Below are 19,800 nucleotides of genomic sequence, written 5' to 3' on the forward strand. Positions count from 1 at the left end.
AAAAGGTCTGCATTTGAGGCTTGGAGTTCCATTTGCTGCTGGACAGCCTTGGGTAAGCCTATTTCCCTCTCTGAACCCCCCTTTCTCACCTTTAGAAATACCTTTGAGTTTTGAGTATCATAGGATTTAGAGAATGAGTCCAGCCCCCTCATTTTGCTGATTAGGGAAACTGAGGCCTAGAGAAGGGAAATGATTCACTCCCAAGTCCCACGGAAAGTGGTTAATTGAGTGAAGATTTGTATCTAGATCCTCTGACTCCAATTCCAGTTCTTTATCCTTCTGTGAGGCCTATCCACTTCTCCCATTGGTGAGTTCCTGCTGGAGCTTCCATTACTACTGTTGTGTAGAGGGGCCCAGCTTGGCTTTCATCTCCTCCTGGACCACTTCTGGGCTTCAACACTTCAAAGCTGTGCCCCACCCTACCCCCTTCACTGGATACCTTCATCTCCATCCCCTCCACAAATCCCCACCCTTCATATCCTTGCCCCCTTTCAGATCCCTTTTCTGTGTGTTTTTCCCCCAAATTAGATTGTAACCTCCTTGAGGGCAGGGACTCTCTTTCTTCTTGCTTATAATTATATTCCATTGTTTAGTATGGTGCCTGGTACATAGTAAGTACATTTCCTTTCTCTCTCCCTCCTTCCTTCCCTTCTTCTTTCTTTCCTTCCTTTCTCTCTCTCTTCCTTCCCTCCTTTGATCTTTGGCACATTGAAGAAGTAACCCTATTGGCATTCTAGAATCCAGAATCTCTCATTTAGATACGAACTCATGAACATTCACTATACTCTCCATTTTCTAAAGCTTTCCTAGAGAATGCCAGGGTAGTGTTGCTGTTGTTGTGCAAGGTTAGATGTGTTTTTAATTGATGCCTCTTGTTTTATATTATATTCATTTCCCTATATCCCTCCTCTGCAGTAACTGCTCCCTTGAAACAAAGATTAATATTTAAAAAAAAAACCCAACAAAATGGTCAGCAAATTCAGACAATGTATCAATGGCCACTGACAGTATATGCAATATTCCACACCCATAGTCCCCCTCTTCTGCAATGAAATGAGGGAGGGTTGCCAGGGTTTTTTAAAGTCAAGAGTGGGTTTGTTGGGGGAGCAAAATTAGTTGCTGCCAAATTCTTCTGTCTCTGAGGCCCACAGTTTCTCCTTCCCCTTCCCCCAAGTCCCAGAACTGCCATATTTGGATTTTTTTTTTCCCGGAGGTCTTGAAAGATCTGCTTACAATCGCTTCAGGAGAGGGAGGGAATTTATGCTACTTCCACAGAGAGGCAAGCAAGCAAGATGTTCGCCTCCAAGCCACATAATGGACGGCAGAAGCTCAAGTTACAGAATTGGCCTGGGTCCAAACAAGTGTCTGAAACTTCAAAAAAAAAATTTTTTAAACCATAGATGGTGAGCTCAGCTTTAAGCTTACTCTACTTTTTTTCTTGAATTTTAAGTAAATACCACAAATAGTGGTTGGGGCTGGGGGAGGGGCAGGGAAAGGCATGAAGCAAAGGAAAAGGAGTCAGAGGCCACTTTCAGTGCCTGGGAGGATCCCAAGAGATGGAACTGCTAGAGTTGGACGGGATGTTGGGATAGAGGGTATCGGAGCATAGAATTGAGAAAGTCAGAACTGGAGGAGCCGCTTAAATCGCAGGCTCAGAGCTGAAGAGCCGGAGGGGACCTCAGAGATCATCTAGTTCAACCAACGCATTTTACAAATGAGGAAATTGGGACCAAGGGCGGTCAAGCGACTTGCCTGAGGACATAGAGAGAATTAGTGTTTGGGGATGAGTAGAACTCGAGTCCTCCAGCTCCAGCTCGTGCGTTTTGCAGCCCGGAGAGCAAGTGCTGTCTGGCTGAGCGTCAGCATCTACAGGGAAATCCGCCGTCACCTCCTTCCCGGCCTCCCCCACTTTGGGCCCCCAGCCTCCAGCAGGAAAGAGCCGCCATTCCCTTGTCGCCGCTCGGGAATTGGTTTTGCAGGTGGTCACAGCCAAGCTGTAGCTGCCTGGCCCCGTGCTTGTCGACGGAGTGAGAAGCCCGTTAGGCCGGGAGTCAGAGGACCCGCTCTCGGGCTTTCATCAGGTCACTCCAGCTCTCTGGGCCTCTGTTTCCTCCTCTGTAAAAGGAGGGGATGGAATGAGATGATTTCCAAGGTCCCTCCCAAGTTCTATCGGGTTGTGAAGCTGCCTGCTGGGCAGTGGCCGAGGAGCCACAGACCCTGCGCTCCGTGCGGTGGGACTGCGAGGGGATTCCCTCCCTGCTCCTTTGCTGAGTGTCCCCTAAGCATGCGATGACAGGCCCAGGTGATCCCAAGAGGAGCACACAGCATTACAGCTCATAAAGCTTTCTGGAGTGAAAGCTTCCCAGCCCCAGCCAAGACTTCTTGGACCCTCGCAGCTGAAAACCCGCCCAGGGGGGAGCCGCAAAGGGCTCCCTGTCCAGCTTCCCTCCCCCAAGCCTGATGGATGCACAAATCCTAGATCCCCAGATCCCTGCTTTGGGACAGACTCTGATGGGCTTGGAGAGTGGGACACATTGGCCACACCCGCCTCAAGTGCTCAGCACAGCTTTTGCTCCATGGCCCAGATCCCATCCCCAGCAGAAACCCTGCAAAGGCGGGGGGAGGTGGCGGGAGGGGGAGGGAGGAGGGCTCTGTGGGTGGCCATCTGGGGGACTGACGAAAGCTGGAGATGCTGCCAAGTCCCAGAATGCATTGGAAGCCACAGCAAATGGGAAACTGAGCAAGGTGGAAAGGTGGGACCAACTTGGCCTGAAAAGCAAATTCCCTTTAAGTGAACATTCTGGAAGGGTTGTCACAAGCCATAAACGCCTCATTCCTTATTCCTCCTTCCACCCTCCTTTTCCCCCATTCTTCCTGTCTTTGGGCAAGGCCCATGTCCATGCTGGACCTATCCCCACACAACTTCCCTCAGGGGACTCCACTCTTTGCTCCTCCTCCCCCCAGTGAGGACATAATTCATTGGTCAGGAATTAGATCTAGACTCCCTCATTTTACAGAGGAGAAAACTGAGTCATGGAGGAGCAAAGTCACTACCCAAGGTCATATGAGTGGATAGTAACAGCATCAAGATTCAAACCTGACTTCAAATTCAGGTCTTTTTCTACTATACCATGGTTGGGACCTAGGCAGAGAAGTGCAGACCCGACCTCATCCTGAAGGAAAGGCAAGAATTCTTGATCTATCACCTAGATATTGTATTCATGCCTGATTTTAATAATAGTAAAATGATAGTAATGATTACTCACATTTATATAGCACTTTAAGGTTTACAAAGTACTTTCCTCAGAAAGACCATATGATATAGGTTGTGAGAGTATGTACCCCCATTTTACTGATGAGGAAACTGAGACTTAAAGAGGGGAAGTGACTTATAGCAATAGTGTGGGAATCAGAATGCAGGAATCCTTACTCCAAATCCTGAGCTCTTTCTAATCTATCAAATCTAGACTGTCCATAACGGGCTAATTGAACCCTACTCTGGTCAAATAAATCAACAAAACATTTATCAAGTGCCTACAACATATGGGGAAGTGTGTTAAGCACAGGGGATACAATTAATAACAAAGAGAGCTCCTGCCCTCAACAAGTTAACAATCTAAAGGACTATAATTCTTGATATTCCTTTACAATCTAGCCCTACTCTCATTAAGCTGATGCCACATTCAGTTTCTGGGTGCCTGTCCCCCTTTCCTTGAATGCTTGCTGCTTACTCAAGGCACTTGGTAAAGGTTTATTCACAAAGGCAAGTCAAGAGTCAAGAGATTTGGGTCCAAGTCCAGCCTTTGACACATCTACTGTGTAGCCTATGGCAAGCAACTTTGCTTCTCCAAGTCTCCGTTTCCCCATCTGTTAAATGAGTTAAAATAGCATTGACACTATTGACCTCATAGGGTTTAACACTGTCTCATACCATTCCCCTTCTTTCACTCTATGCTCTGGTCAGATGGGATGATTCTGAGTCCTCCCCTATCCAGGTGATTTCCAAGGCCCCTTCTTGGCTCCTGTCTCTTCTGCTTTTATTGTTTAATACATATAAGGCACCATAGGGCATTGGGGCTATGAAAATAAAAACAAAGGGTTTCTATTCTACTGAGTGGGGGAGAGATGTATGATATTTATTCAAATGAGTATAATATGATGGCTGTGAACAGAATTATCATGACAGTCCTCTAGGAAAAACACTTTGAGAGCACTTTGAGCTGGGGGGAATAGGGGAAAGCTCCACAAAAGACCTAGTGCTCCAGCTGAACCTGGAAGGAAAAAGAAGGACGTCAATAGGTGGAAATAAGGAGTGACTGCACCCCCTCTCGTGGGGGACAGTCTGTCCCAATGCACAGAGGCAAGAGGCATATGGAGCTTGAGGAAAAGCTAGCAGTGTAGGCCAGCTAGAGTGGGGAATAACATGAAACGAAGCTGCATTAAAGGTGTGTGTGTGTGTGTGTGTGTGTGTGTGTGTGTGTGTGTGTCTGTGTGTGTGTATGTGTGATACAGACTGAGGAGGACCTGAAATACTGGACAAAGAACTTATGTTTAATCTACAGACAATGGGGAGCCACTGAAGGTTTATTGGAGGGGAAGAGAGGGTCAAACCTATGCATTAGTAACATAAGCAACAATATAGCACTTTAAGGCTTACATGAAGTTTCATCAAAACAACGCTGTGAGGTAAGCAGTACATGAGAAGTTAAGCTACCTGCTGAGGGTCACACTTGTAGTAAGTGCTTGGAATGCAGATGTCTCTTGCCTACAAATCCAGTGGTCTTTGCATCATGCCATGCTTCCTTGCTCGTAAGATTATTTTGGCAGCTGTGTAAAAAATAAATTGGAGAGGGGGAAAGTTTGGAGACAGGAACACTAGTTAAGAATCTATTTAACAACAGGCATGAAGTAGGTGCTTAATAAATGGTGATGAACAGTCCAGGTGAGAGGCAATGAGAGGCTGAACTAAGGTGGTCACTGTGTAAGCAGGGAGAATAGAAGGGGAGAGGTTTGAAATATGTTGCAGAGGTTAAACTGACAAAACTTCACAAGTGATTGGATTTAAGGGGTGAGAGGGAGAAAACTGGCAAAGATGCCTCTGAGCTTTAAATGGGAAGATTCAAGGAGGGGGCAGGTTGGAGGAAAGATCATGAGTTCCGTTTTGGATGTATTGAGTTTCTGGTGCTCATGGGATATCCTAATGGCTAGTACAACAGGAAGTAGCAAATGTTGGATTGGAGCTCAGGGGAGAGGCTGTGTACATGTCTACACTTTCCCCCAAACTATAGATTTGGACACCATCTGCAATGACGTGAAAATTAAACCCATTGGAGCAAATGAGTTCATGAAGGGAGGGAGGATTATGAGACAAAGAAACCAGATTGCAAGGACCTAAGTAGCTAGTGATCCTGCAGAGACAGATTTAGGCTGAACTGGGGGAGGGGGGAATAACTTCTTAATGACCAGAGCTAGCCAAAAGCAAATAGGTTGTTTTAGGAGGTGATGGTTTTCTCTTCACTAGGAATCTACAAGGAAGGGCTGGCTGACTTATTGGCAATGTTGTAGAGGGAATTCTTGGTTAGGTACAGGTTGGATTAGCTGACTTTGGGTGTTTTTTCCCAAGGGTTCTAAGAATGATTCTAGGAATTTATCAGAGAAAAAGAGAGATATTGGAAGATAGGTTGAGGGATGGCATGGCCAAGAGAATATTTTTAAAGCATAAAGAAGATGTGAATATGTATATAAACAGTGGGAAAATGAGGAGAGATGAGACAAGAGCAGAAATTTCTCTAAGAAGAACACTAAGGACGACAACATGAACAACAAAACTAGAATATTCACTGCCTCCATAGCAGTAGAAGAAATTCTCCTACATTGCCCTTGTGTCACAGAGAGGCCCCCTGTTGGAAGGAAGTGGTTTTTTAATTCATTCATTTATTCAATGTGCATATTAAGTGCCCATTATCTGCCAGGCATTATGGTAGGTGCCAAGGACACAAAGTAAAAAACAAATTCCTGCCCTGAAGGAAAATATAATCTATTGGGGTAACAACACACCCAAGCATATATGCATGTAATATATACACATATAAACATGTAATGCAACACACACATGTATATAACATGATATAGACATATAATACCTATATATGCACATACATATATGTATATACAATGTGATATATACATATATACATGCACAAATATAATACATATATGTACACACCAAGCAAATGGGAAGTAATTTCTAAGGGAGAGTGCTAGCACTTGGAGGGCAGGGATCAGCTTTTACTTCCTGTAAATGATAACACTTGAGTACTGGGTAGGAAGCTAGGGATTCTACAAGGAGGGGGAAAGGTTGTGCAAAAACTCAAGGTAGGAGATGGAATAATGTGTATGGGGAATAGCAATAGCAGACAAAGCTCTATAGACATCCACCATCTCTTCCCATGAGGTGGCTGCCATACATCAGATCCATAATTCACATAATTATAGGTGAAATGATCCAATGATAAAATACTCCGCTTCTAAATTTGGTTCCCAGATCTCCCAACCCTCTCCTACTATAAAGGAATTAGGATTTTGTGAGCAGTAAGTGTCGAAAACTACTTTGGCTCATAGGAGACAGGTGAGAAAAAGGGGGGGCCTAACCAGATTCTCCCCTTCCCCCTCACCTTTAAATGCCCTCTCCTCTAGAAATTAATAATGACGATTATGCTCAACATTTATATTGTGCTTACTATGTGTCAGGCATTGTGCTAAGCACTTTACAATATCTCCATTGATCTTCACAACTCTGGGAGGTAGGCGCTATTATTATTTTTATTTTATAGATGAGGAAACTGAGGCAGTCAGAGGTTAAGTGACTTGCCCAAGATCACACTAGTAAATGTCTGAGGCCAGATTTGAATTTAGGTATTTCTGACTCCTGCCTTTATCCACTGAGCCATCTAACTGCCCCCCCCCTGTAGATTAATCTAGCTACTTTGTATGTACTTTGTGTTTACTTTTTGTTGTAACAGGGCACTTCAGCAAAGCTGAAGGAGCAAAAGAAAAATAACAGGGGCATAAAAATGTAGAAGGGAAGGCTTTCTAAATGCTAAAGAAATACCTTTAGAAAGGGTCTGAGGCTTGAACAGCTTGATTAGGCATGAAAAGGTGTGAGAAGATGAATTTGCCTCAGGGCACACATTGCTTCAATACCTCTGTTCCCAGCTAGTCATCTGCATAGGATCCAACAGGAATCTGGGAAGTATAACTTGTCTGATCATCATAAGTAAAGGTGGAGTCTAAAAACTGAAGTCACCTCTGAACCAGAAAGGATTGTCGAACAGGAGAGTCTAGACTTCTCCTACCTTCTGCCTGGAGGTGGTGAACCAAGGATCTGAAAGAGTCAAAGAGGAGAAGCTTCTACTAATTCTAGGATAAGGTTTGTTTTCCTTTCTAAAAGAGCCCTGCAGCACTGAAGCTGAAATGGGTGTGGTACCACCCAACAGGAATTAAACAGAAAAGTGACCTATCTGGCTCAGCCCAGCAGCAGCTATGCATTTGCCTCCAGTCCAATGGCAGGCAAATCTGGTGAGGAACCAACAGTGAAGTCAAATGACCTGCTTTACCCAGCCCAGCTGAGACCCCATGTCCTATCACGATCAAGACCAGCTCATTCATTCATTCATTCATTCATCCATCCATCCATCCATCCATCCATCCATCCATCCATCCATCCATCCATCCATCCATCCATCCATCCATCCATCCATCCATCCATCCATCCATCTACACTATGCCCAGTGAGGAGCCAGGCCAGGTAAGCAACAGCTCATCCTTCCCCAATGCCATGCTCCTCAGCAAATTTTGTAAGGAATCTCTGTTCTTGGAATTGTGAGTACTTTGTTCATATGTGTTTCCTACAAATATGCCTCACTACCATTGTACTTTAAATTGTTCCCACTCCCAATAGATTCTTTTATGTCTTTGTGGGAAAATATGCTCTAGGTTTGGAGGGAAAATACTATATGGATATTGTTGTGATGCCATTTGAATAAATACATTAACTAAACAATAGAGTCTATTTGTTGGTTATTAAGGGGGAAGCACACTGGTTGGGGCTCATGGGCCCCCCATAGTACGATTATTACCCACAATATTACTCCTAGAAACCGTGAAAATAGTAGCAGCTGTTCCTCTAAGGTCCCAACCTGCTACTGCCAATGTGGATCGAGGAGTAAAACCAGAGAGGGTGCTAGAATGTGTTCATTTTGTTTCTTACCCCCACCTCCCTAGAATTGTAAGCTCCTTGAGGGTAGGAATTATCTCCTTGACCTTTTTTTTTTTGGCTTTACAGAGGCAACTAGGTGGCACAGTGGATAGAGTGCTGGGCCCAGAGTCTGAGTTCAACTTTAGCTTCAATATTTCTTAACTTTTTGACCTTGGGCAAATCACTTAACCTCTGTTTTCCTTAGTTTCATCAACTCTAAAATGGGGATAATAATAGCACTTGATGGAGCCAAGATTAGAACTCTATTTCCCCCCCTCTATAAATCATAGAATATTAGAGTTGGAAGGAACCTCAGAAAACATCATGTCTCATTTACCATCCAAAGCAGAAATCTCAGAAAAATGATCATTCACATTCTGTCAACATTTCCAGTGAGAGGGAGCTTACTGCTTCACAAGACAACACATTCCATTATCGGGAAAGTTCTGTTAATAATAAAATCCTAAAGCAAGAACAGAATTTCAGAGGGTATTTAGTCAAATCTTTACCCGGCCAGGAATTCTTCCATAACATTCCCAGTAAGTGGATATCCACCATCTACCTGAACACTTTAAATGACATGGAACTTACTACCTAAATAAAGTAGCTCATACCATTGGTTGGACATTTATAAGATTTTGACAGTTTTTATATGTAGCCATTGACCCTTGGTCCTGTCCTGTGGAACAACACAGGCTAAGTCCAGAAACATGATGGTGCTTCAGATATTTGATGGTTACAATGCTCCTGAATCTTCATGTCAAATATCATATGCTTCATCCAACTCTTAAGATATGACATCCTATCAACATGCCCATTGTCCTTTTGTGGGTGCAATTCAGATGAGTAATGTTCCTCTTTCAAATGTGGTGCCAAGAATATGTCAATACCAATAATATGCTTGTGGTTTCAGTGGTGTGTAAACTTCTTCTCTTGATGACACTTGTCTATAATTTATAGTTTTAGAAAGTTGCTTGGGGCTTAGAGTTTAAGTGACTTAGTCACAAAGTTAATCACTGTTGGAGGCAGAATTTGAACCCAGGTCTTCCAAAATCCAAGTCCAATCATCTACATACTATGCTGACACCCATGCCCAGTCTTATTGCATGTCTCTTTTTCATCTCTTCTCACCAAACTGTATATGTATTTAAAGACCTCGTTCAAGTTATACTTCCTTGAGCAAGCTCTCCTTAGCCTTAGCAACTATTGTCCATACTTTCTTTCTTCTCTGAACTCTCACTACAAACAGGAAAGGGGGCTGTGGGTTACTTTATACTTTAATTATATGCATAGCTGAGCTCTCCAAACAGACTAGAGGCATCTTGAAGGCAGTGGCTACAATATAATTCCTTATGCCTTAGTTCCTAGAACTTAGGTGCTCAATGGTTATCATGTGATGATGATCCTAAGGAACTTAGGGAAAACATTAAAAGAGACTGGGGGGGGTGCAGCTAGGTGGTGCAGTGGATAGAGCACCAGTCCTGGATTCAGAAGGTCCTGAGTTCAAGTCTGGCCTCAGACACTTGACACTAGCTGTGTGACCCTAGGCAAGTCACTTAACCCCAATTGCCTCACCAAAAAAAAAAAAAGACTGAGGGAGAGAGAAGAAAAAGAAAGAGAAGAAATAGAACAGCAGGGACTATTGAAGTGATACTGCAGTGTCATGGAAAGAATGTTGTGGCACATTGTTTCAAATCCCAGCTCTGCCGATCATCTAATGGGTAGCCTGAATCTAAGTAACCTAACTACTTTGGATCCATTTCCTCCAGGGTAAACTGAGAACTCTGGACTAGGTGACCTCCAAGGTCTCTTCTAGACTGCAATCCTGCACCTGTTTACTGGGTACCAGTCATGCATCTGAGGAGTTGGATTTTATTATCTCTAAGGTCCTTTTCAGCTTTAAAATTCTATGTTCTAATGAGAGGTATTATAAAGGGAGTATAAACAATATTGTATTTGGGGTTACAATCTCACTAAATCAGTTTCCTCACCTGCAGAATGGAGATAGTAACGTTTAGACTACCTACCTCACCACGCTGTTGTCAGGAAAGCCAAACTCTCTGTAAACCTCAAAGCATTATATAAATCTGAGCGACTCTTGTGATTTTTCCAAAATTTATTATTTTATGTTCTAACAATCCATTCCTTCATTCCCTGGCAGAAGGCAATTTTTTTGAAGGCATGGACTAGTCTGAGTGTTCAGCACAATGCCTTGTACATTGGAAGTACTTAATGGTTGTGTTGAATTGAATTGTTAGAAGATCCCTTTCAGTTCTCACATTTTCCTTTCTACATAATAATAATGATGGTAATGAAAAAGAGAGCATTTGCCCTGTGCTTTACTGTTTACAAAGTTCTTTATAGTCACGATCTCATTTGGTTCTCACAATAAATCTATGAGGAAGGCAGTGTAAGTATCATTTTCTAGATGAAGAAATGGGCACAGAAAGGTTAAATAACATGCCCAAAGTCACACAATCACTAAGTAGTAGGCAAGACTCGAACCCTGTTTTTTTACTCTTGGTACAATGCACTTAAAAAAATGCACTTTTTTTTTTTTTTTTTTTGCTGAGGTCCCTCCCTCTCTAATATTCTACATTCTTGGGTTCCTTCTAGCTTAGGAGTTTCTATTCTAAGGTTCCTCCCCCTCTGACATTCTATGTTCTCACACTTGACCAGATGGTACTCCCTCTGCTTTATATATACTCTTTCCCAAATAGGGAGGGGGTTCTTTAATCTGGCAATAACAGGGCTGGAGGCAGTGATGTCCCAGACTGTGATGTCTAGACCATAAGTTCAAAGGTCATTTGTATGGAAAGAAAAGAGCTTTGATGATGAAACCTGAACTGAAGTTTTCTTAAAATCAACCCTATGCCCCCTGTTCTACTTGAGCAAATGCCCTGAAGCCTCCTTGCCTTGGTGGTTTGGAGTGGCATCTTGTAAGCAGGTGAGCAGTCAGGACAGGACTGAAATTACCAGGAACTGCAGTAGTACAACCGTCTCCTCCAAACTTAGAGTGAGACGCCACTCACATATACACACAGACACGGGCTCCAGGGCAAATGGGAGATAAAACAAAGACCTCAGAATTCTTTTGCCTCCTTTCAGTTTAAACATTCATTTTGCATTTTTTTCTGGAAACCTGGAGTCCCCCCCCCTTCAAGAACCCATCCTGAGGGTCTGCAGAGGCAATTGAAAGTAGATTCCCACCCCCACCCACGACTTCCTGAATCCTCCTTGTCTATAACTAGGATAGTCAACATCTCATTCTAAAATGCACAGAGGAGCAGAGGGAAAATACTCTCCCCTTTCCCCACAAGGTTAAATGGTGAGGGACATGAGATCATTCTGTTTAGAGGCTGAGTTATCAACATTCTTCATTTGGCAGTAAGAAAGTTTGATAATTTAGAATAAAGGTGAGTCTGTGTGTACACACACAGACATGGACATAGGTACAGACATGTGTACACAGACACACACATATACATATGCAGTGAAAGTAAGAATAACTGTCTTAGAGCTGGATCGCAGCTTGGAACACTATGATGTTTGGACTGGAAAGGACAACAGAGATTATCCACCATCTTTGTCTCACCAACCGAATCGTAGAAAGTGGCAAGTAAGTCATGCCTATGACTAGGGCAGAACCAGGTCTGGGTCACAGGACCATGGATTTAGAGCTGGAATTGACCTTAGAGGTCATATAGTCTAACACTTAATTTACAAAGAGGTTAAATGATTTTCCCAAAGTCAAACAGGTACGTAATTGATTAAAGTTGGATTTGAACCTAGGTCCTTTGGATCCAAAGGATTCTGGGGCAGCGAGGTGGTGCAGTGGATAGAGTGACAGGTCTGGAGTCAGGAAGACTCATCTTCCTGAGTTCAAAGCTGACCTCATACACTAACTAGTTGTGTGACCCTGGGCAAGTCATTTCACCCTGTTTGCCTCAGTTTCCTCAGCTGTAAAATTATCTAGAGAAGGAAGTGACAAACCAGTACAGTATCTTTGCCAAGAAAACCCCAAATGGGGTCATCACAAAGAGTAGAACACGACTGAACAACAAAAACCTTTGAATCCAAAGCCAGGGCTTTCCCTACTGGTGCCGTTTTCTGACTCCTCACTGCAGCTCCATCCCACTACTGTGTGGTCCCTCTACACTGTGGGCAAAGTCTAGGATTCCTCCCCATTTAGAACTGGAACTTGAATTGAAGCTGAAGTCAGTGTACTTGATCCTCTGGGGCTTCTGAGACAGGAGTAAAGAGGGAAGGGAGGAGGGCTGGTGAGAAGTGGTTAAAACAAACTTTTATTTGACAAATTATATTAAGAATACAGATTAATAATCACACAGTGAAACTTCCCTTTATAAAATACAGGAGTCACCTAAAAATAAATACAAAAGATAATAACATAATGAGATCAATGCACAGTTAGTCCAATTCCAATAGCCCAACAAGTGCACAGCATCTTGACCCTGCCTGGCTACTTCATAAAGGGCTTCTTTCTTCATGGTGGTAGGAGATGATACAATCTTCCATTTAGATGTTCTTCTCTCAGCACGTAGGAGACTAAGAAGCTGAGTAGGGTTAATTTGTTATCCCATGGTTGGCTTTTCAAGTCACCAGAATTAAGGAATACTTCTGCTCAAGCTTTCAAGGAGATTTGCCCCACAGGGTAATGGATGGATCCTCTGTAATGGCCCAGAGGTAGCCAATATGGTTTGACATGCTCACTGCTCCCATTTGGTGTCATTTCTGAGAGCCTCGAGTCTGATGTTCTCCAGGAATGACATATTTAGATGGACAGCAGGCAACAGGGTTATCAATCCAAAGCCTGGGGCAGCTATCTTGGGAAAGAGTGAGTTGATTCATCTTCTCTCATCTCTCAAGCATAAGCTACAAATGCTGGAAGGGACTTTAAGAGATCATCTGGTCATTGGATGATGATGTTGGAAGGAATCTAATCCAACTCTTTTACTTTACAGAGGAAGAAATTGAGCCCTCCCTGCCCCCTTCCCCAAAGGGAAGTAACCTCTCCAGACTAGACAGCAGCATGGCCAGGATCCAAACCCAAATCTCCTGACTCTACATCTGGTCTCCTTTCCACTCCATAGCTCCTCTCCTTTAACTGATGAAGGAACTGAGGACCAAAGAGAACTGATTTGCCAAGGTCACCCAGGGAGTTAGCAGCAGTCAGAAAAATTAAGGGCTTCTGACTCTCATTCCAGTGTTCTTTTCACTGTATAGCACACTGATTTTTATAATGGGAAGAAATTTTTGGTTTTAGGGATAATCTGCAACCGAGCTGGGGGAGGGGCAAAGCAGCACAATTCTCATCTCCCTAGGCTTAATGGAAAGATTGTTCAGCTTGAGGAAGGTACTCAGGTAGTAGAGGAGCATGTAGCTTGGGTTGTACCATGGGATAAATGGTAGGATGAGGTGGGAGACTGGGAAAGGAATAGAAATGAGTACCTGTAGAGCCTAGAGAGACCCAAGATAAAGGACCCTTCACAACTTCAAGAAAACTCCAGTTCTCCATTCCCCAGCCAACCAATGTAAGACCAAGGTAAGGTCACTGCCTGGTGCGGACACTACTGCACGAGGCTATGCCAGAGAAACAGCAGCTCTGGCAGCCATGTTGGGTAGATCCGGATGGGTCCATTGTTTAAAGAGCCAGCCCGAAGGATAAGATGGGGAAGGGAGTTGTTTTTTTCTGGCTGCGGCAATTGCCTCGAAGGGCCTCAATCTTTTCCTTTATAAAATAGCAGAGTTGAACAAGATGATCTTCAAGTTCGCTTCTAGTTATAAATCCCACGAGACCGTGTAAACAGGAGAAAACTTCTGACTTGCATGTGTCTCTACTCCAGATCCCAACATCACCTTCACCAGAAATTCAGAGTGGTCCAGGTAAGAAGTCTGTACCTACACTGCACAGAGAATCTAGGTGACATTACAATACATATTTTAATACTTGCAATGTCCTGCTGAGCACCGGCTCATCTGCCCTCCCAACCCTCTCTCCTACTCTAAGTGGGGAAAGAGAAGACAGAGTTAGGAAGAGTCTAAAAGGACTTGTCACACATACACATACACATACACACACATACACACACACTCTAAACACACCCACATCAATGTGTCCTCCTTATGGGCATCAATTATCCTAACCTGGCTTTAAAAAAAAACAAATTTCACAGTCAATGTGCTACAGAAGCTAATTCCTTACTGTTAAGTCTCAAAAATGTCACTACTATTAACACACAAGTTAGTTCAAGTTCACCATCTTGAACTCTCCGGCTCCATACTAAATACTGAAAACATTAGTTAACAACATGTCACCTGGAAACCCTCGAGACTGCTGTTTGGCCTGGGGAAGATCAGGAAGGGAACTCATCTGAAGGTGTGTTCAGTGGTCAAGTGGTCCTTGATCTCTAAGAGCTTTTCTGAGGTGAGAGGCTTGAGGGCCTAAGAATAGTGAACCATAAGAAAAGCCAAATAGGATTTAGACCTGAAAGCAATTTGAGATTATACAATCTAATTCCCATCATTTTGTGGAAGAGAAAATTGGGGCCCAGTCAAGGAAAGTGACTTACTTGTCCAAGGTCACCAGCTAATAAGGAAATAGGATTTGAACCCCGGTCCTCTAAGCTCTATGTTCCTTTAGTACACCGTGCTCATCTTTCCCAGGGGATAAATCTCTGTGCCCAGTGACCTACATTGAGCCTCTGTCTCTAGGATCCTCAGGAAAGCTATACTATTATTACATGCAAAGTTAACCCAGTGTCAATCAGTGTGGTTGAAATGACTCTTTCTCAAGGGGAAGCTTTTGCTTTAAAAAAATGGCTCTACTCATAAATTCTCTTAGGTCTGCAGAATCATGGGATTCAGAGTTGGAAGAGACCTTAAAGTTCAGATGGTCTAAGCCCCTCTGCCCCTTATTTTATAGATTGGGAAACCAAGGACCATAGAGAAAAAGTGACTTGTCCACAGTCACATATCAGGCGGAACCCTCACTGGGAACTCAGATCCCCAGACTCCTAGTCCAACAGCCTTTCAATTAGAATGTAAGTACCCTGAGGGAAGGGACAATTCCCCCCTCCCCCATACACACACACCCTACTTTGCTGCACTGTACACCCCAGGAACTAAGGAAATCCTTTCTTAACTGAATTGCTTCTGTTGCTTCTGAGTACCACAGGGTTCATCTAATTCCTTCAGAGACAATGACCTCATTTTATTTCCTCCATCCTGAATAAAATATGGTGCAGTCCTTCTGTTCTTTCATGGCTAGTCATTCCTCCATGAACACTGTTGCTAGAAACCAGCAGGAATCTCCTTCATGAGCCCATGGGTTCCTTTAGATAAAACAGTGGACCTCACACTTGCAGATTTCCAAGCTCTTTGAGTTGCCCCTTTCTTCGAATATTCAACATGGCAAGTCTTGGGAAGGCTAAGGGCTTTCTGAGGTTTGTGTGGTTTTTTAAAAATCAGTTTTCTATGAAGCTGAAGAGGAGTAACCGCTTGCCTGCTATGTGGGAAACAGTGAGGCTTCCAAGTAGAGGTCTTTAAGAAGAAGTTCTATGACCCTTTGCTTGTTAAGGAAGTAGTAGAAGGGACTCCTCCTTCAGAAAGAGGCCTGGACTAGCTGATCGCTGCAGTCCCTTCTAGCACCAAAAGTATAGGAGACTATGATTCTAGGTCAACAGGTGCTAAAAAGTTTTGCTTGGAAAAAGAAAACTTGGAAGGTAAAGATGACAAACTGAGAGACAAGTCCAGCCTTGTCCTGAGAGGAGTCACAGGCTTAGAGAAAGGAGGGAAAAATAAAGGCTGACAGTTCCAGAGAGACAGCAAACAGTCTTAAGAAGAAAAGGAAACTCAACAGGCTTGACCATAGTAATGATCATGCTATACTGACCGCTCTGGTTCTTGGTTATCACCTGCTAGGTTTCCTAATATCTGGCTGATTCTGAGTTGGTGGTAAAACAACAATGAGAAATTAGGATGATCTTCAGCCTCAACAGAATTGGCGGGGGTGAGGTGGGGTGGGGGAGGGCTGTCTCATGATCCATCAATCCAAATGTCACTCTGGAGTGATAAGGCCCTATAAGGTTCATATGGCCCTTCTCCATTTTTCTTTTCTTTCTTTGTTTTTTAAACAAGAACAGATTAAAATGAATATAAGAAGCTACCTTCACGGTGCAGGAGAGGAAGGATAATCGTATGGTGGAAATCACACTGGATTTTGAGCCAGAGGACCTGAGTTTGAATTCTATCTGTGATACTGAGTGCCTGTGTGACCTTAGGCAATTTCCTTTTCCTCTCTGGCCCTCAAACTCTTCCCAGACTCCCCTGTTAGGGCTGAATGGAAGCTTAGGTTATCTAGTCTTACCCCTTCATGTTACAAATGGGAGACACAAAGCTCTAGACCAAATTTAAAACTTGTGAGGGCAACATCAAAGTGTGTGGGAGGGAATGCTGGGAGTGGGAGAGAATAAGAGTCTCCCTGGCTTTGCCTTGGTCAGAGCAGAAGAGTTTATGTACTGTGTGCACGAAGTATTTTTAAAAGCACCAGCTAGGTGAGCCATCTCCCAGCCAGCAGCTGCATCCTACAGCTGACACAGGTCTTAGCAGTGTTGCTCAGTCTGGGCCCCTGTCATACCTAAGCCATCATACCCAAGCCACGGAGGATAAAACTGAATTAATTTCATCCTCCCGACTCAGATCTGGGCTTTGGTGGTGATGTTAACTTAGGTGCTTTCGTAGAAGCTCTTCTGTTCTTCTGGTGGCTTATTTGTCTACAAAATGCTAAGGACCATTTGCCCAGATGACAGGATTAAAGCTGGAAGGGAATTTAGGAATCTAGTATACCCCTTAATTTTACAGATGGGGAAACCTCGGTGCAGAAAGGGGAAGTGCCTTGCTTAAGGTCACACAGAAGTGGGGTCTCCTGACACAATCTCATCTTTTTCCCAATATACCCGGCTATGTTACACATGACATCCGTGACCTATCTCTATCCTCTTCCAGGGCATCATCAAGCATACTCCTCAGAAAGCTTCAGTATCTGGTGACACCCAAATTCTAAAAAAATTCACACTCTAGTGAACTAAGGGGAAAAACAAACAAAAACTCACAACACTCCACAGCAAACAAATACAGACATAGCTGTGCAAAACAAGTTTGTGCATTGGAGCAAGCCAGAAGCTACGGCAACACCAGTCATTAGGGCAAACACATCTTTAATGGGGGATGGGACCACTAGGACTATCAAAAAAAAAAAAGCCCAACCTTCCACTCAAAACATACTTGACGGAAAGTTCCAGTTCATGGCCAGAATTTTGTGATAGGGCCGTGACTTAGAAAAGCAGCACAGGTCAAATGGACTGTTTGAAATGACTTGTCACATTAAGAAGCATCATCCAGACATGCACCTGGCTTTGGAAAGCAAGCGAGATCAAGAATCCCCATGCTGAGGCCCCACTTCCCTGAGGTGGGGGGGGGCAGGCAGCGGGTGGATGTATACCCTGGGTAAGAGGCCTCCAGGAAGGTGCTCCGCTGAAGGGGTGGAAGGGATAGTCTCCTCGTTCCGTTTCAGCATCCAACCAGGTGAGTTGAGAGTGGACAAAGGCTTCCATGTGGCCAATGAGGTACTATGAATGGGGTGGGCAAGTCATGGGTGAGTGGCTACATGTGTAACCGCAGCCCAACAACTCCAGCACCATACTTGTGCTCTTCTCTAAAATATCATCCACCTTTGCTTGGAGGTGTAAGTTGTTCTTTCCCAAGAAATGAACAAGTCCAGTCTAGGGATCTGGGGTAACTGGGGTTTCCAGAGAACTGTCCAATGGGAAACCTCAGAGATCAATTCTGGATGCATGTTCCCAAGGTTCCCTAGTCCAGCCTCTTAGTTTCATCCTGGTGGAAAGAGATGCTTCCTTAAGCTTGATCCTGATTATAGCCAAAGGTGACTTTTCCCAACAGGCTGTTTGAGGCCACTCACCAAAGGATCTGGGCTGATGGGCCAGCAAGCACCAGAGGTGTTGATGCAGGCTAAACCAACCTCCTGAAAAAAGTCCACGGAGGACAATTACATTTCTTAGTGGCTGGGCGCTTTCAGGTTAAGCGCAATCGGTAGAATATTCCAGAGCCAACATTAGTCAAAACCACAGTCACTAGTTAAGGGATACCTTCAGTGTGTGACCAGTTTAACCACATGACTACTGGACTCCAGAGGAACTTCTAGGGGCAGGTTGTGTTGTATCACACAGATTTTTCCTCCTTTTCTTTTTTTTCCTTTTTTAAGGGGCTGTTGATCACTATGGCAAATGATTAAAGAAAAAAAAATTCCCAGGATGGCTTTGGGATAGGGGTGGGGAGGCATTAAATGAAAAATAATTTTACAATTTAAAATTCCAGAAAGCATCATGTACAAACAGTTGTGCTCCCCCCTCCCCTGCATGTTAAAGTGTGTGAAGAAGAAAGGGTAGATTGGTGGGGTTTTGTTGTTGTTGTTTTTTTAAAGAAGGGTCCTCTGAGGTCCATGGAAGGGTTTGGAGAAATGACTCCAAGAATACTCCTCAGCTTTGGGATGGGGCTGCCTTCCCCTTTCAGTAGTATCTGTGTGTGTGTGTGTGTGTGTGTGTGTGTGTGTATGTGTGTGTGTGTGTGTATGTGTGTGTGTGTGTGTGTGCGCATGTGTGTGCGTGCACACTCGAGTGCTGGGTAGCTCTTCTCCACTGGCTCCTGCCCCTCCTTCCCTCCTGGTCCTCAGGACTGTGGTATCTGCTGACATCTAGTGGGACTGGGCGGGAGTCTGGCAGCAGCACTCTGCTCTGTCCGGAAGCTGTAGTCATACTGAAGAAAAGAGAAAAAAATATTCAGAGGGATGGCAGAACCAGGGAGCAGTGAAAAAGCAGGCTTTTTTTTTTTTTAAACATTCATCCATCTCCACCACAAAGCCCAGCCAGAATGACTGAGCCACTTAAATGGAAATGAAGAAAGTGGAATAGAAAGTGTGATGAAGTCCTAAGATCTGATGTCAAGCGCTGGCTCTGCCACTAAATTATTTGGGTGACCTCGGTCAAGTCACTTCCCTCCAGTATCCTTCTCTGCAAAATGGGGAGCTTGGCAGGAAAAAAATCTTGTGCAAGGACAACAATGAGAAAGGAGAAAACCCGCTAAAGCCCACACTGAATGACCTGTGATTATAATTAGAGAGGGGGCAGATCAACCAGTCTTGGTTTTGGACTCTGGTCTCCATGGTCCTATATAGATAAGGCTCTTGGCATCCTTGCTGTGATTAATTCCACCCCAAGACCAAATGCCACTAACCAGCTAGTAAGCCAGTTTAGCCTGTGTAGCAAGCAATGTACTGTGAGGAGACCAAATTCTTGCCACCACCAACCCTTAGACCCTGGTAGAGCCAGGCCAGGACTGTGATCCCAAAGGACCCTGGGAGAGTACTGAATGTCCTCTTCCCCCTAATATCAGGACTTCATCCCCTGTAGACAGGATGCAGGGACATTGATTGTCTCTACAGGTGCTAT

General features: G+C 44.0%; 1 protein-coding gene across 4 annotated transcripts in view; it reads right to left on the reverse strand.

The window, feature by feature from the left end:
- Positions 1 to 460: 460 nt before the first annotated feature.
- MVB12B (multivesicular body subunit 12B) overlaps positions 461 to 19,800 on the reverse strand; it is a 329,258-nt gene continuing 309,918 nt past the window's right edge. For 2 of the 4 annotated variants that reach the window (XM_043981504.1, XM_043981499.1), the window contains exon 10: positions 12,536 to 19,108. In XM_043981504.1, the coding sequence (XP_043837439.1) occupies positions 19,022 to 19,108 (87 nt within the window). In that variant the 3' untranslated portion in view covers positions 12,536 to 19,021. Of the gene's footprint in view, positions 2,116 to 7,178; positions 7,385 to 12,535; positions 19,109 to 19,800 lie in introns of those variants that run through there. The other 2 variants (XR_006354679.1, XM_043981503.1) reach the window with 2 other exon arrangements.

Source organism: Dromiciops gliroides, chromosome 2 (genome assembly GCF_019393635.1).
Source record: "Dromiciops gliroides isolate mDroGli1 chromosome 2, mDroGli1.pri, whole genome shotgun sequence".
Lineage (NCBI taxonomy): Eukaryota > Metazoa > Chordata > Mammalia > Microbiotheria > Microbiotheriidae > Dromiciops > Dromiciops gliroides.